At 38.1% G+C, this 17,432-nt stretch overlaps 1 protein-coding gene across 1 annotated transcript in view; it reads left to right on the top strand.

Moving 5' to 3' along the window:
• Window positions 1–7: 7 nt before the first annotated feature.
• Window positions 8–17,432, top strand: part of PHTF2 (putative homeodomain transcription factor 2) — a gene marked incomplete at its 5' end in the record, with an annotated part of 38,377 nt that continues 20,952 nt past the window's right edge. The window contains 7 exons of the mRNA XM_009076543.1: window positions 8–70; window positions 464–475; window positions 3,568–3,637; window positions 5,368–5,526; window positions 10,127–10,292; window positions 10,969–11,133; window positions 16,646–16,847. Of these exons, the coding sequence (XP_009074791.1) occupies window positions 8–70; window positions 464–475; window positions 3,568–3,637; window positions 5,368–5,526; window positions 10,127–10,292; window positions 10,969–11,133; window positions 16,646–16,847 (837 nt within the window). The remainder of the gene's footprint in view (window positions 71–463; window positions 476–3,567; window positions 3,638–5,367; window positions 5,527–10,126; window positions 10,293–10,968; window positions 11,134–16,645; window positions 16,848–17,432) is intronic.

A 17,432-nucleotide genomic window follows, 5' to 3' on the forward strand; every position in this document is an offset into this window, starting at 1 on the left:
GTGTTCTTTTCAGATTGGAGCATATGATCAACAAATATGGGAAAAATCAGTAGAACAGAGAGAAATAAAGGTAATAATAGAGCATTTCAAGGGTTTTTTTTCGGGTGGTTGTGTACACTGATGTAATTTACATTGTATGTGGTGGTATTTAATACTGGTAAAGTAAAACTAGACTTCTGGCGTGTTAACCAAATGTAACTGACATACTATGCTCTTTATTTTACATAATTCATAACTCTGCAGCATTCAGTGTGCTATGTCTTGCTGTATCTCAGTCTGGTTTTTTTTTTCTTCTTTTCACTTATCTTAATCCAGGGCTTAGGTGTTTTAGTACCTCTGTCTTTCACTTTTCTCTGTGATGAATTCTAATGTCAGTTATCTGAGCTCTCTTTGCTTTCAGTTAGTTACCTTATACCTGCAGTTTACTTTTCCTCCTTTATGATGCTGTCATTGTTTTGTACAGTTTATTAGACTGGTAAGTACCTCAGGCTTTGTTTCTCTGAACAAGCAATTTCACAGTGTTCCGTGCATTTTGGTTTAACTAACAGTGCCATCAGTGCCTGCCACATTGCTAAATTGCTTTGGAGAGAAAAGAAATCAGCCCTAGATATAATAGTTTTATGGTTTGGATATTAGGTCATACTCCATGATAAAGTAGTTAACCATTTCTGGCAGTTAACCTGGTTTTCCTCGAACACTGCATGCTGCTGCATGGTTGCTAATACTTAACATCAGCAACATGTACGTTGTTTCAGCATCCCTGGGGGTGGTTTGTTTCCCTCCCCAGTACCTAAATAGCTACGCAGAATGTGCTGGGAGGGACTTGCTTGCCTTCCCTGGAAGCTGTTGCTGACCTGAGCTGCAGAGTTCCCTGATTTCTGTACACATTGAGCCGATGGTGTTTGAGCAGTGTGGAGCATCCCCAGCTGTGGATCCCGGGGTGGTACCTGCACATCCCGGGATGCCACGACCAGTTTTGGGAAGGCTGAGCCTGTGCTGCTGTGTGAAACGTGCAGGGAGCTGTCAGCAGTGTTCCTGCAGCTGGTTTCACACTGACACCCTTGGCATGGGGCTCGTCTGCAGGTCTTTCCCACGGCCATGCAAACCCATCCCTGCTAGGAGAGTTCTTGGAGCTGCTGATTAATAGCAGGTGATTCACATCATTAGTGCAAACAGTGCCCTATGCTCCTTCAAAATGCATCGAAATGCATCTCATTTGACTCAGGAGTCCAGTAACTAAGGGATTAACCAGGGGTGTCTGTAAGAGTTTCTGTGCAACCAAGCGCAGGTATCGCATGTTGGTGCTTTAATCTCTAAGCTCCTACAGTGCTTTGAGGTTATAAATAGATACAGAACAACCTTATTATAGAATTGTTATATAATCATATATATGTTATATACACAACATATTATCTATATTTTATATACAACATTCATTTATGTGGCAAGCGAACGTGACTAAAAACCTGACAACTTCTTTTAGTAGAAAAATCTGTTTTGCTTCCTATAAATTTAGGATTTAGTTAGAAGTATCACAGAATCTATTAAGGTTAATTTTAAAATCAGTGCAAATATTTTTATGATAGCAACTATTTTTAAGCGTTTTTATTTAAGCTTTTTTTTTTTTTTGCTATTACTTAGCTGAAATGTGGTTGGTGCCGATTAGAAAATGACTGAGCTAACTGGATGGGTCTGAGCAGCATGAAACACCATTGATTTTTTATTTCAATACCCCTAGCTCAAAACACTGCTGTTTGCCACATGTGTTGCAGATATTTGTGATGCATTAAGGGAGAGAAATTGCATCTGAATAAATGGAATTCTTTCACTGTGTGTGGCAAGAAGTGCAAGAACCAACTCAGTGTAATCCATGGACACTGAAAGATTTGTGATTTGACCAATGGAATTTTTAGAGAATGAGTCACCATTTCTTTTCCTATGAAAGTTGCATCAAGTTATACTCTTGACTTTTATTCAGAATTCTTTCCTTTAAACGAAAACATAATTTTAGCCTCAGTGGTAGATTTTCCCTAGGATTGTGCATGTGTTTCCAGAGGATTATTTCTTCTGAGAAACACATCTTTATTTAGACTTTCAAGACAGATCATGTGGCTCATAAGCACTAACACATTTGAAAATGATTGTATCATTCAGCATTTTCTTTTTAAGCTTCAAATCTTTTTCTGACAGAGTTGGCTCACTTAGCAAGATTTCACACGAATCTGTAGCTGATTCTAGAATTACAATCATTTCCAATTCTAATTATGGGTTTCCTCTCTCATTCCACATGAAATTACTGCAGTTTTAGGACTGCTGTTCTGTAAAAGTCTTGCATATTAAGGTCTTTGCAGTGCTTAAGTCTATAATACAACTGTTTTTCTGTATTTGTCATCCTCAGAGCACATTTTGTCCTATCTGTGTATCAGTTCTATGTATTAATTTTGTTTTGTTTCAAACAGGCTCATTTTTTGTAATAGACACATCAGGTGATGACTACATACCTAGTTAGTTGCAAAGAGCATGAAAAATAAATCCAGTTGAATTTAGAAGTGAGAGATATTTTGAGCTGCACTCATTTTGTTTGCTATTGTGCTTATAAAGATTAGCATTAGCAGAGTTCACTGATTGGTCTCTCACTGATAACAGTTTAATTTTTATGCTTTCATCTCTATTTAATGTTTGCATTGAATTAGGAAGTGTTTTTACACCTGGATAAAATATGGCAGTGGTGGAAATCTACAGATCACTGGTGAATTCAACTGCTTTTTGATTGCAAATTAAATGACTTTCATCATCATTCAACTTGCATCCTAAATATTTTTGAAACATTTCATTTTACTCTGTTTGAATTGTACTCTGTGGTCTCCTGATTCGCTGGTGTGACCAAGAGCCTAATCTAAAGGGAGAATAAATTCACAGCTGTCTCTGAGATTTGAGAGCATCACATTTTAGCATTAAAAACAAACTAGGAAGCTTTGCAACATAGTTTGGCTCTTCAGTGATGGAAGATGCTGTTTGTAAAAGACAAAATAATCTTGCTTTTTTTTCCTGCTGCTTTTCTGTTGTGTGGGATTTTTGTCCTCCCCCTTTTTAATTGGCTAATCTGTATTCACTCTTAAGAAAAATTCAATACTTATCTAGAATTTGAATTTCTGAGAGCTTGCTGTGACTCCTGCATTGCAACATGATTTGCTATCTAGGTTTGGACTGAAGGAGTTGCAGTGTAAGCATTTTGTGAAGTTTAATTAGACATCTGAGGAGAAAAGAGATCCAGGAATGTCATTTGTTGCAGAAATTCTGAAAACCTAATAGACATGTATTACTAATTCTTGCAAGTGTGTGCATATATTGTCTGCAGAGTGCCAAGCCAAGGGAGATGAGTGCTCAGTGCATAGCTGGCTTGGAAAAATTGCCTAATGGGTCAGTAATTGTGTGGGTTTTGTTTAGGTTGTCAAGTGTGTAAAAGGCATCTATTGTGCCTTGTTCCTTGGAATGTTTAATTTTAGTGCTTTAAATCTGTGCCTGTCACCTGCATGAATGTGTTTTGATAGTGTTTGCCTGTTGCAGGGTTTGAGAAACAAACCAAAGAAAACAGGACATGTGAAACCAGACCTCATAGATGTTGATCTTGTAAGAGGTAGGTCCTGAGCTAGAAAAAGCTGAATTTCTCAGTGTAAAAATAACAGGCATCCTGTATTGTGAGTGTCTTGGTAAGTTAAAAATAACCTCAGATGAAACAAAACACAACCCACCCCACAGAACTCCTCTCTGAAGCAGATCAGTAGGAAATACTCTTAAATGGTGATGTCTGGATTAAACTGAAACTTAAGAACTTGATTTAAATTTTGTTGTATAGATTTAGATTTTGAAAAAAAAGCATGTGCATTGTCAAGGATCAGCATTTTAGAGTTATTAGTTTAGCAATTTCCTATTGCCTTGTGTTCAGACTTCTTCCAGATCTTCTGACATCTAGAGGAAAGGTGAAGTTGAAGTTTCTGGAGAGTAAACATTGTATAGTCTGTGACTGTTTCTTTCCTAGAATCAAAGAATCATAGAGCTATCAAGGTTGGAGGAGACTTTTAAGATCATTAAGTCCAACCATTGATCTGCCACTGCTGTAACCCCTAAACCCTAAACCATATCCTCCAGCACCAGATCCAGACACCTCTTAAACACTTCCAGTGTTCCTGTTTTAAATAACAAAACAGCAACAGAAGGTCAGATGATTTGAGACCTTTATTTAGTCTTAATTTATTTTTATCTGTATGTAATTTCCCCTGTGTAGGCTAGGAGAACATTAGCATTTTTATCGATGAACTCCCCCTCCTGCCATTATCTCCTTGATCTCCTCTGTGGCTGTGCAGATGAGCTTTTCTGACATCACCTACCAATCTAACTTTTTAAAAATGGGAATGTGAGAGAAAGAAACAAAATCAAGTCACATTTGAACTTTAAAGAAGCTAAAAAGCAGTGGTAGACCACTTCAGGATAGTGATACACATAAATAGCCTTTAAATGGCTGCATTGCATGGGTGTCTCAGTTGGCATGAAAGTAATTTCAGTGCTGGCAGTTTTACCTGTGGCACCACAGAGCTCACTAATGCCAGTTCTGCTTGCAAATGAGGTGGGGATGGTGTAGCAGCATGCAGTAGTTGCCCTTTCCAATCAACAACTCAGCATAATTTCAGTCACATCCCCATTAAGTAAATGTTACACAGTTTTCTATCTGGGACTTGGCAGAAAGAAAGAGAAATGGGGGAATATGGGAGAGAAAGGGCATTTGAATGAGAGAGATAAAAAAGGTGTAGAAGGAGAGATAAATTATTCTTTGGGTGGCTTCCTTCCTCCTGGGGCTGGTCCTCAGATGGGCACATCCATCTCAATGCTTCTCAGCCTTATTCCATTTTCCTGAATGATGTGGTTGGAGCAATATACAGATGTTGGTATTTTAGATCCCTTTGCTGTGTTGGGAAAGGGCTCTGCTGTGCCTGCCGAGTTTTAACATGACCTATTGTTGCTCATCCCAAGTTTCTGATACCTCTATGAAACAGAAGACTTTTGAATCATTTATTTTATAATCATTTTGGCAGAGTAAGAAATGGCAACGCTCTGTTATCCAAACATTCCAAAATGCAGGTGTTTGTAGAAGCTCATGATAATGACAGTTAAGAGAGCACCAAAAATGTATGCCAATTTTGGGTTGAGGAGATAGTGAAACAATGGAAGTCCAAGCTTTATTCAAATAATTGTGTTTAATAACTTCTCCTTTAGATAACTATCTCAACTGCTCTGCTATTGAACAAATAAAGTTTTTTATTAGCCATGACAATGGAATAAATCTAAATTTCTTTTCTTCTTTTTTTAAAGGATCTGCTTTTGCTAAAGCAAAACCTGAAAGTCCTTGGACATCTCTGACCCGCAAAGGAATTGTGAGAGTTGTTTTCTTTCCGTTCTTCTACAGGTGGTGGCTACAAGTGACATCAAGGGTCATTTTTTCCTGGCTGCTTGTTCTTTACCTTCTCCAAGGTAGAGTTGGACTACACCATCAGCTTCAGCTGAATGTCTGATTTTAAACATGTGGAAGCTGCAGCATGCTGCTTGGTTCACTTATTGCTGTTAAGGTTTATTCCAATGTTTTCAGAAAATACTGGAATGACACAGCCCCAAGCATATGTGTCTTGGTTAACATTGCTTTTATGAATATAAAGGTTGCATGATGACAAATTTAATCATCTCCTCACAGGCTTCCTGCAGCTTTTAGCACACGTTAAATTGTCACCTCTGTTTAGAATTCAGGTTTTCAGGACTACCGAATTTAGTTCAGGACTGAGCAATGGTGAAGAAACCTTTGGCTTAGGCAGTGTATCTTGTCTTGGGTTTTTGGTCTGTCTGGTACTTGTGCAGATCAAGAGCTCTGATCAAGAAACAAGCAAGGCCAAGCCTGCCAAGGTGTGTGCAGCTTGTGCAGCCTAGTAGGATGATGTGATTGACCAGTTTCCAGTTGTCCTTCCATGTGTTATTTTGTCACATCAGAGACAGTGAACTTCTAGCTTGTACTTTAGTCAGACCTCAGCTGTGCTCCTGAATGACTGACCAATGGGGCCTTATTGTCCTCTGAGCTTCTGCTGGTTTTTCCTGTTGCAATGGGGAGACTGTGCATCTTAATTTGATATTTCCTAGATTATAGAAGGGCTTTTGGGCAACTGTTAGCAATGAGAAGGCAGTTAACAGCTTATGGGATGCTCAGCATTGAGTTCTAGCAGTTTGATTTTGTGCTTCTCTTAATTATATGGAGTATATAAGAGGAAAATTAGAAAGGGAAGAATATAATGGATATGAGTCAGTATCTAACAGTGTGAAAGTCACCACAAGAATAAGTGTATGTACAGCAGAGATGGAACAGAAGGCTAATGAAAGTTGAGAGCAATTTAAGTACCCTGAGAATCTAAGTGACTCATAAATTTTCCACTGAAATCCAATTAAAACACAATATTGCTTTTTCATTTTTGCCATGTGTCTTTTCAGTTGTGAATCACTGGATCATTTGGAAATTTTAATTAAAACAAGATAGGGAGTTTTTTTTAAAAAAAAGACAATACCTCTTGTTCGGTGATGTTAGCAGCTATGAAATTAATTTCACAGTGCCAGTGCCCCAAGGTTTGAAAAACTGACATGTATTCATGTGGCCTCTATCAAAATTTCTTCTTATCCCCATTTCTGAGAGAGGTTCCTAAGAATTATTGTGTGCATTAACGTTTGTCTGTATTACAGTAAGAGATCCCATAGTGTTAATGATTTTAATCTTGGGTATAGTAATATAAGTGGTAAAATATCTAAGTTGTAGTTTGTTACCATGTTCTTAGGTGTCTTATTCTGAGAAACACCATAATAGTAATTTCTTATGTTCCACACTTAATTTCTGGAGCCTTCATAAGGCTTTAAAAGCAGCAAGATGGTAAGACAGTGCAGATTCTGGGCTCAGTTTTTAGGACATTAATTACAGAGCTATCTTATAATAATGTTTTTCCCCTTCAGATTTCTTGGGATCTATGATCTACCAAGTTATGGTTGGAATGTGTCATTTTCCTAATCCATGTAATGTGACAGAAGATTTCTGTTATTACCTAGGTTGCGAATTAACAAATACCAGAAAATAATTAACAGGATTCCATATTGTACTATAATCCAACTAATTTCAATACTTGTAATTTCAACTGTGCTGTATTAAGTGCAGAGGTTTTGATAGTTTTTGAAATAAATTAAAAGACTTAAAATGAATCATAGAACCATCAAGGTTTGTGTGGAGACCTTTAAGATCACTAAGTCCAACCCTTAACCTGTCACTGCTAGAACCCCTGAACCCTAAACCATATCCTCCAGTGTCAGATCCAGATGCCTCTTAAACACTTCCAGGGATGGTGACTCCACCACCTCCCTGGGCAATATTCCAGTGCCTGAACACTCTAAAAGGGGAAAAACATTCCTCCTAACATAATCTGACTCTCCCCTGTCTCAGCTCACATTCCCTCTAGTCCTCTCCCTGCAGCCATGGCAGGACACACATCCCCCCCCTCTCTCCAACCCCTGTCAGGGAGCTGTAGAGAGCCATGAGGTCACCCCTGAACATGTAAGTGAACATACATGAACATGTAAGTGAAATTAAATTGACATATTGACCTATTGGAAACTCTTTTAAACACCTCCCTCAAGCCCTTCTGTATGTTTTGCTTCTGTTTCTCTGGGCAAGGTGTGCTCAGGTGATAATTCAGTACAAGATTGGTAAGGCAGCACCAAAACATCAAGAATCTATGGTGGAAACTTAAGACTAAACCACTTCAGTGACTCTGTTTCTGCCCTGAGTCTGGATTTGGTATTGTAGTTCAGACTTTGTCATAGCAGATTCTCACTGACACTGTTGTAAAATGGTATGACTTTATTTGGTTTATAGATGTTTAGGCAAATTATTTAATGCTGAAATATTTTCTGTAGATTTATGAACTACATAACTTGGAATTACTGCTTTGAAATTGATTAGCTTTAGCAAGGTACTTGCTAGTGTTTATGTCAGTCTGTAGAAAAAGCTCTTTCCTTGGCTGTAGGTTTAAAGCCCAGGCTTTATTTGCATTGGTTTCCTTTAGTATGCAGTGATTAGCGCAATGTGTGATAAGAGAACTACAGAGAAATGTGTTCTGTTCAAGGTCACAGAACAGGCCAATGAATTAAGGTAGAAGTAAAACCTTTTTCTTCCAACTGCTTATCCATTTACCTCATTTTCACTTAAATATGTTTTTGTACTCTAATAGGAAAATGAAGTGTGAAATTATAGTGGTTTTTGTGTGTTTCTGAAATATGAAGCAGCTTTAATAGAGATGTAATGATTGTTTATTGTGGTGAGAGATACATATGGATTCATGTGTGTGGTTTTAAAATTGGTAATTTCAGAGCTTTATGTGCTCTAAAAATTATCCTGCAAATCATTTCATGTGGAGCTGTGGAGCTCTGTGTTCTCAGAAGTATGTGTTAATCCAAACTGTATGGGAGAAACCAAAACTGGCTACTTTACCTCATGAAACTAATTGTATGTGTGAGAAACTCAGACAAGCCCATTTAGAAAGACATGATATTATCTGTACCTTTTAAGTTATTTTTAGTAAGCTGGATTTCTTATTGATGCATATTGTCTTCCTGAGACACCTCACACAGCAAAAACCTAGTCCACATACAGTAATTAAAGATACTCTGTGTTCTATACAAACCTTTTGTGCTTTAATTTAAGAAAAAGACTGAAGGAGGGATTAGAAATAGTTTTTCCACGATCAAAAATGATTCCATTGTCTTGTATGCTCATCATGTTTCTAATAGTTGTTACCTGGCTAAAGATTAGCTCATGAAAAACACATGGAATCTCTTTTTAGTGGAGAACAGCACATCCAGGTGTCTGCTGCGTTAGGTGTGGCTTCCTGTGGGTTATTTTAGGTGTTTGAATGTGGCAGTAGAGAACTGGTGAAAGCTGCTGAACGTGTGCCATGTGTTTCTTCTGCAAGGGGTAGGTCTAAGTTGTGGGACTTTCACTTCTTTGTAGTACCAGAACAAAACCAAATTCTAATGGGATGTGTGGATGTTAGGCAAAGAGAATTATTTCCCAGTTCTCTTTCTGGATTGTTTCTTGGAGTTTCTGTGGTTTTTTTTTTTTAATAGCTTGTCTCACCTGAGTTGCAGAACACAGCCCTTCAAGCCAGAGAGGCAGAGCAACAAGGACATAGAATAAGCAGAGAAGGAGAGTGAGTGTTCAGAGTGACCTGGGGCCTGTAAAGATGTTTCTGAGTGGTTGGGCTCTGGGTACAGGAGCAAGAATAGCTGTGGGTGTTGGCTGTATATGAAAAGTGATTACAGGGTTACAAAATTAACAGTTAGCCATGAGGTTGAAAGCTGCCCCTTTTCCAACCACAAGTGCCAGTTGGAGTCCTGGTCACTTCAGCTGGACTTAGCTCATAGTTTACATGGTCTGTCTTTGTCTTTGATCTTTCCTCACTGCTAAAAAAATATACACACAAGTATACATGAAATGTCTCCAGGGTTGCACTTAGGCATGGTTGTCTATCCATGTGGCAATTTTGTCCAATTGTATGGAATATGGAGTTTAAAATGCATTCTGCTACATAAAGGGTTTCTAGTCTCATGTCTCACCTAACTTGTTGGATTCTGCTGTGTTCTTATAGGTAATAGAGCACTAAATTTAGTTAGGCTGCTTGAAAGATGACATTTACATTTTGGTTTTGTCTCCCACTGATGTTTCACCATAATTTAAAGTTGTTTATTGATGGATATACCTTTCCAAATGGTTCCCTCCCACCCCTTATTTCATTCTGCCAACTTTTTTTTGGAGCAATACCTATAATATCACAAGTATGAAAGAAGAGATGGATATTAAGACAGTAGGCAACACTTCATACCCTTATTGCTGCTATTCCTTAGCAATTATTTCTGTCTCCTGGAGATATATGAATTGGTTTAAAATGCAGGTAAAGGATGACCTCTGACTGGTTTTAGTTTTAATAAAAGTCATAGAATGAGTTGGCCATTGCAGACATTTCAAATACTGAACTTCATTTCCCTTCTTTTGCAGTTGCTGCTGTAGTGCTATTCTATACAGCCCAAAGCCCACATAATATACCTCTGACTGAAGTCATTGGGCCAATATGGCTCATGTTGCTACTTGGGACTGTGCATTGTCAGATTGTTTCAACACGAACTCCTAAGCCACCTCCCAGCACAGGGGGTAAAAGAAGAAGGTATAGTCTGTGTTCGAGTACTTTATCATTTAGGGTTGTTGAAGTACTGTAAAGAACATGCATGAAAATAAGTAGGGGTTTGCAGTTTGTGCTTTGCAAGAGATGAGAAATCTATGCTCTGTTTTTATTTGTAACTTTAAAATGGGTGTTTAATTGGTGCTCTTTAACTTTTATGCATTGACTAATACATGCATCGTTTTGTTTGAATTTTAATGCCTCGAATTTTGCCTCAAAACTGTCACTATCTGAATAGTGGTGGAGTGACAATGTTTGTATTACTGCAAATTTAGTTTTCTGGCTCTGTGCAATATTGGCTAATGATCTGTGGGAAGCATACATTAAAGAAGGTTCTCTTGGAAGTGTAGAACTTAAGTCTTCCAAGAACTCCAATAACTGGTTTGCTTACGTGATTAGTCCCATAAAAATGGCAAACCCTGCAGTAGTGAATTTTATAGGTCTAGGCCTCTGGTGATGAAATGAAATGTCATTTTGTGTTTAAGTGTTACGATTATCAATGTGTTTTATTAAATGGAGTTTATTAATTGATGTGGTAAAGCTTTAGCAAAAGACTTTGAAATATTGCTTGTTTTTGCATGCTTAAACTGCTGAACACGTTACAAAACTAGCAGATTGCACTTACAAAGCTACCTTCCAATTTTAATCTCTTCTGATGAAGGAAATTAAGGAAAGCAGCACATTTGGAAGTACATAGGGAAGGAGATGGCTCTAGTACCACAGATAACACACAGGAGGGAACAGTGCAGAGCTACGGTACAAGCACCTCTTGCAGTATTGGCGCTGTCTTCAGAGATATCTGGCATGCTGCTTTCTTTTTATCAGGGTTTGTATTTATTCAAGGCTACATATGTGTTGGAAATGCACTATCCCTTTTCTAAATAAGTAAACATTGATGTAATGATTAAACTTCTGTTGATCTAGTTTTTGTTCTTAATAACAAACTCGTCTCAGTGTTTGAAAATGTACTAATGTGTTGTTTCTTGACTTTTGCAAATGCCGGTGCAATCGTTTTGAAAAAATACTGAATTATCTTAGAATAATTTGGAAGGGACCTTAAAGACCATCTAGTTCCAACTTCCCTGACATGGGCTTGGACGTTTTCCACTGGACTAGGTTGCTCAAAGCCCCATCCAACCTGGCCTTGAACATTGCCAAGGATGGGACAGCCACAGTTTCTCTGGGAAATCTGTTCTAGTGTCCCACCACCCTCACAGTAAAGAATTCATTCCTAATATCTAAAGCTAAACCTACCCTATTTCAGTCTGAGGCTATTCCCCCTTGTTCTGTCACTACATGCCCTGGTAGAAAGTTCCTCTCCAGGTCTTTTGTAGCCCCTTTAGATACTGGAAGGTGCTCTAAGGTCTCCCTGGAGCCTTCTCTTCTCCAGGCTGAACATTCTCAACTCTCTCAGCCTGTCTTCATAGGAAAGGTGCCCCAGCCCTCTGACCATCTTCTTGTCTCTCCTCTAGACTCATTCCAACAGGCCCATGTCCTTCACATGTTGGAGCCCCAGGGATTAGCACAGTACTCCAGGTGGGATCTCAGGAGAGCAGAGTACAAAACCAACTCTAAGTTAAATTATATGTTCATGTAGGAGTACATTGTGTGGGCTATCAGGAACAAACCAACTCAGCAGCACAATTTTAATCCAGTGAGAAAAATTCAGCTCTTTAATTTTACTTTATCACATTAACTGCTCGTTACTCTGAGAGAATGCTTAGTGAACTCTTGTCACTCTCAAAAAATCACACATTTTTGCTGAAGGAAAAAACCTTCAGGATTCAAATAGGCACAGCATTCAGTCTATAAATAAGCATTGAAGATACATTTTCTGTAATGCTTGGAAGAAACATCTAACTCTACTAGGTTCCAGAGCTGTTTTGGAAAGGATTTTTGCTCTGGGCAGTTGAAAAGTTTTCTTTTAGAAAACCCCATTCTATAGCAGTGTGTGTTCAAGGTACATGATACACACATCATTTTGAGTGTTGCGTATCAGTATTTATTATCGAGTGGAAATATGCTGTTAAAATAGCATGAAACTGAGAAAAGGGATACTGCAAGTTATGACATTGATGTTTTGTTGTGCATGCTGCATCTTAAATAAGGCAACACAAACATGTCTGTCAGACCCATGATATGTGCTCTTAACCACTGCTAAAACTTAGGCTATGTTACATTCTGGGAATATCTACTTGAAATCTTGGAGAAGTGTTAAAAATATTTAAAAGTATTGCAAGGGGAGAGTGGATTTGACTTTTTCGTGTGTGGATTAAGCTAGCTTGGATAAACTGGGAGTCATGGTGATAAGCACCATGGCTGTTCTTTGGGTCTGTAGGCATCACTTTCTGGTATGTTTTGATGTCATCTTGTAAACTTTTGAATGTTTTCCATTCATTGAAGATACTGATCTGCAGTAAGAGGAGGAGTGTTAGGAGATTCATTTTTTCCTTACCTTTCTTCCTATTTCCTTACCTGTGCTCCTATTTTCCTTATCTTTTCCTCCTGTTTTCCTTACCTTTCACTCCTATTGAGTGTTTTAAGTTGAGAAGGTCTCTCTGAAACTTACTCTAAAGACATGTTTAAACCATTTAATGGGAGGTAGTGTGTGTATATATATATATATAGATGTTAAGCCTCCATGATTACTACTTAGTATGTACAGTATCTTCAAAGGATAAAGGACACAGAGTGACAGTGCTGTAGATAGCCTTCAGTCCTTCGTTACCTCTTCAGTTGGAGAGGCACAGTTGTTTGTCTGGAGCTATACAAACCATATCAGATACTTGTCCAGCTGAAAAAGAAGCTTTTTTTTTTTTCCCAGGGAATCATGCAGTTCAATTTCCTCATGTGATTTTTTTTTGATGGTAACACAAACAGTTTTGTCAGCACAGTGGGATGGCAGAGTGGGGCTGGGAATGAGCAAGCAAGAGCACAGTGTGGAGTGCATGGACTACTTGGTGATGGTGCTAAAGAAAATCTTAGGAGAGCTCAGTGCAAGGAAATTTCACAGCAACATGTATCCTGTTTCTTAAGACATATTTGGAAGCTCTTTAGATAATCACATTAGACTGTCTCATTAGTGCTTATTTACAGCAGTTTTTCATGTATGTTAAGCTGTGATGTACCATTTTCTGGAGTTTTAAATGTGGGTCTTAAATACATGGTTTCAAAATTAGCCTCAGAAATTATGTTCTCTACTTTAGGGCAGGACCCTGTGTGCCTAGACTATTTGTCTACACTCCAGGTCATTGGTAATCTGGAACTTTGTATTCAATAAATATCCTTTTGAATGGAAAAACTGACTCTGACTAATAAAACAGATTTCTAAACTTTAATCCAGCACAGGGGCAATTTAGAAAATGCTACTTATTAGTTTCACTGAGGGCAATATCCAAATAGGTGATGTATTCAGAATGTAGTACTGATTTGGGACTTTGCACTGTGTGTCCTTACTCTAGTGGAAATGCTTCAACTCCCAAAGTTTTGCAGTGGGGACAGAGTGGAGGGTTGTTGTGACCAACCCCAATGAAAATACATTGGACTAGAATACTTGACAGTGAAAATCTAGTCTTCCAGAAACTTGTTTGAAATCTTACTTAGTATTTTCTCTAGCTAAGGCATGAATGAGACTGAAAGCCAGTCTTAGCTTTTGCATATCTTCAAGCCTTTTAAGACCTTGGATTTATTCATATTGTTGTCTGTCTTGCTCTAAATACTTTTAGTTTTCACATGAAATTGTAGAAGTTGATTAATAATGTATGTATATACAGTAATTCTAGGAAACTATACATTTCTGTCAACTAGGGAAACACTGTTACTGGTTTGCTATTTTTTTAAACATAGGGTAGTACACAAAAGCCTAACTTTAAGCCCAAGTGTCTGTTTTTCTGACTAGAGGTGTGCTTAAATTTAGGGATTCTTACAAAGAATAACCTTGGTTTCCATGTCAGAAGCAAATAAAGACTTCAGTCAAGCTACCTGTTTTTTAGAATGAGCCTTAGTTCTTATCAGATGAGTAGTATTCATCTTCTGATTTTAGCATTTACACATTCCTTGAGTAGTGAAATCCTATCTGAACCAATTGTACATATGTAGGTATGTTCTTTCTTTCTCTTATCTGTTCCTACTTTCTCTCTCTTATCTGTTCCTATCCAACTGTTCGAGGCTACTTCTCCCTGGTAGCTCTGAAGTTTCCTATAAAATGTATAAGAACATCCCAAATCTAACCTGAAAGAGTTGTCCTGTCCATCCACTCTGATAGTCTAGTAACTTCTAGAGTAAGTGTCTCTGACTGGATGTGTGTGTGATGGGAACTTCATTCATTTTTGCACTGTTAGAAAAAAAATTTTTAAAAAAGTGCTGAAAGTGTATTTAATAAGTTAAAAAATGGCCTCTCTGGATTCCTCCTTATTGCAGATAATTTAGTATTAGTGCTACGTCCTTAGCACTCACAACTGACCTTACTGAAACTGATTATTTTGCAATGAGCTGCCACTGACAAGCTAGTTCTTACTTTATTCCAGAGGTGGAACAGCAAATTTTTTCCATTCAATAATAAGCTAAGCTTTCTCTTTCTTCAGTTATCTCCATTTACTTGGTTAAACAATGACATTAAGGAATGGCACAGAAATAAAGTTCTAACGTGTTTACTGGCAATAGTTTGACCTTTTCATCCAAAGCCTCAGTAATGTTTTAGATTATCTTAATGGACCTAGAGAATTCAGACTCTGTATGTGAGCTCACATGTTGGCAGGCTGCAAACACTGCCTGCTCCTCCAGAGCAGCACACATGCTGAAGCATGTGCTGACTCTTTATCTTCGTAAGCTTATAATCCAAATGAATCCATACAAACATATGATAACTATAGAAAGTGTTTCTGGTGGGTTTGTATTCATATAGAAATCAAGTTGACTAAGAGTTCTGGAAATAGGTGAGGGAATGAACTCTATAGCTTCCTACCAGAGAAGTGGAGCAGCAGTTCTTTTGCTTTAAAAGAAAATAAATGTTAGCTTTTTTCCTAGGAAGGGGTAAGGAAATGAGGTTAAAGATGGGAAAGGAAGATGAAGCACCTTAGAACCATTGTCTCTTCGTTATTTTGTCTGCATTCCAACAGCTGAAATGATCCTTTTTGGGTATTTTTTTCCATTTTATCCAGCTCTTCCTAGCCAATTTTGGTTTTGTGTTCAAGCCTCCCCTTTGTATGTGGGATACCTTATCTTGGGAAGAATGTGAGGCGACTATCCAAATTCTCCCAATTTGTTTGATGTACATATTAAAGAGGAATTTAATCTTCTGCTGTGTAATCCAAGCCCACATAGAACACTTCAGTCCTTAAAGAGAAAGTCAATGCATATTCCCTCGTGGGAGCACAGGATCAATTGAACAGATTCTTGATAGTTCTGTGAACTATCCCCAATAATAAAACTTCTGGGAGCTTTTTTTCCTTGCCCCTCTCCCCCCATCAAGCATTCTGGGATTCTAACAAGCAAAATCTACTTTACTCTGAGAATACAGTGAAGACTAAGGTAGAAAGCTGCTATTTCTTTTCCTTCCTGCATCAACTGCACTTTTGAGTTTGGAAGTGTGATCATCCAAACGTTTGCTTTGAGAAAGCCTTTTTCTGGCATTAGATAGTCTTGTTGCTACATCTATTGGCTAGGTAAGGGCCTTGATTCCAGAGAATCTTATGGAAGGCTTCACCAATATAAGCAAATTTAAGATTTTGTGCTTTGAAAAAAGGCTTAGTGTGTTTCTAAGATCCATTGAAAAATGTTGCCAGGGACGTTACTGGATGATACAGGGAGGAGTAAATCCCCTTCTGTTTAGCAGAACTGTCAGTAAGGAGTGTCTGTAAAACAGCAGCAAATATCTATGTGCAGAGGACAAACAGCATGTTTGTTTGCAGCTTCAGGAAATTGCATGCTTGCTTTGAATTAATAACACTTCAAGCAACTTTTAGCATACCTTTTTTTTTGGGGGGGGTTAAGGTAGAATAGAGAACTTTATCATTTACATTTAAGGCTTGTGGTTCTTCTGTTGCCAAAGTTGCTGTGAAGTTTAAGTTTTAGGTTTCCTTTTCTCTTCTTTCAGTAGCTAATGCTATACATTTCTTTCACACACTGATATTTTATTTTGTAATAGTCTTAGGAAAGGATAATGGGTGTTATTTAGGAGATTAAATGGTTACAAATATTGCATCAAATGTTAATATTGTTAGTTGGTGATCATCTTAGTAGTAAAACTAAAATGTGAGTTGAGAGCAATAAGGAGGATTTAGACTGGGAAATAATTGAGAGAATAATGAATTTAATACGTGTATTTGTTTTAAATATAGATCTAAGAAGGCAAAAAGCTCAATAGATAAATCCACTGAAACTGATAATGGCTACGTGTCCCTTGATGGGAAAAGGACAGGGAAAAGCAGTGAAGAATGTGTTCAGGCCCATGAACGGCGATGTGAAGTGCTTAGGCCAGAGGAGTCAGGGTGGAGCACTGCAACAGCCAGAGATGTCTTCAGCAATCACAGTCATCAAAAGGTGAGTGTGTTCATTGCTTTCCAGTCAGGATTGTTAATTTGGCAAATGATGATTAAGTCAGAATGAAGGTGATGAAGGTTAATCTCAGGCAAAAACTTCTCTCTGTTGCTCTACAGGAGGTGGTTTCTCAGCAGTAATAGCAACTGAGGTTCAGTTGTCATGTCAGTTCCAAGCAGTTTGCATTCCTCATGACATTCAGCAGATCAAGGATTTTGAAGAGAAAGTAATTTTAAACAGTTTAAAGTTTCTTTGATAGAATGGATGAGATGTTTTCTGTTTAACTTGCTTGGTGAGAACACACTCACACTAAAGAGAGGTTGGCAGTGGCTAGAATAGTCTCCTCTCTTCTCTGCTTCTCATCCCTTCCTCCAAAGAATATGAAAGCACTTCAGTGCTCTGCAAAACATAATAGAGAAGAAACCCCTGTGTCTGTTCTGCCTGTCCCTTTTTCTGTGTGCAGCTCAGCAGTTAAAAAGGGGAAATGTCCTGACCTTGAAGCGTCTCAGAAAACAGTTTGTGATGTGAGAGGGAATGATGTCTGAGTTGCAAGGCAGGGAAAGGATTTGTTCTATCCACAGAGCAGCT

Source organism: Acanthisitta chloris, unplaced genomic scaffold (genome assembly GCF_000695815.1).
Source record: "Acanthisitta chloris isolate BGI_N310 unplaced genomic scaffold, ASM69581v1 scaffold3436, whole genome shotgun sequence".
Lineage (NCBI taxonomy): Eukaryota > Metazoa > Chordata > Aves > Passeriformes > Acanthisittidae > Acanthisitta > Acanthisitta chloris.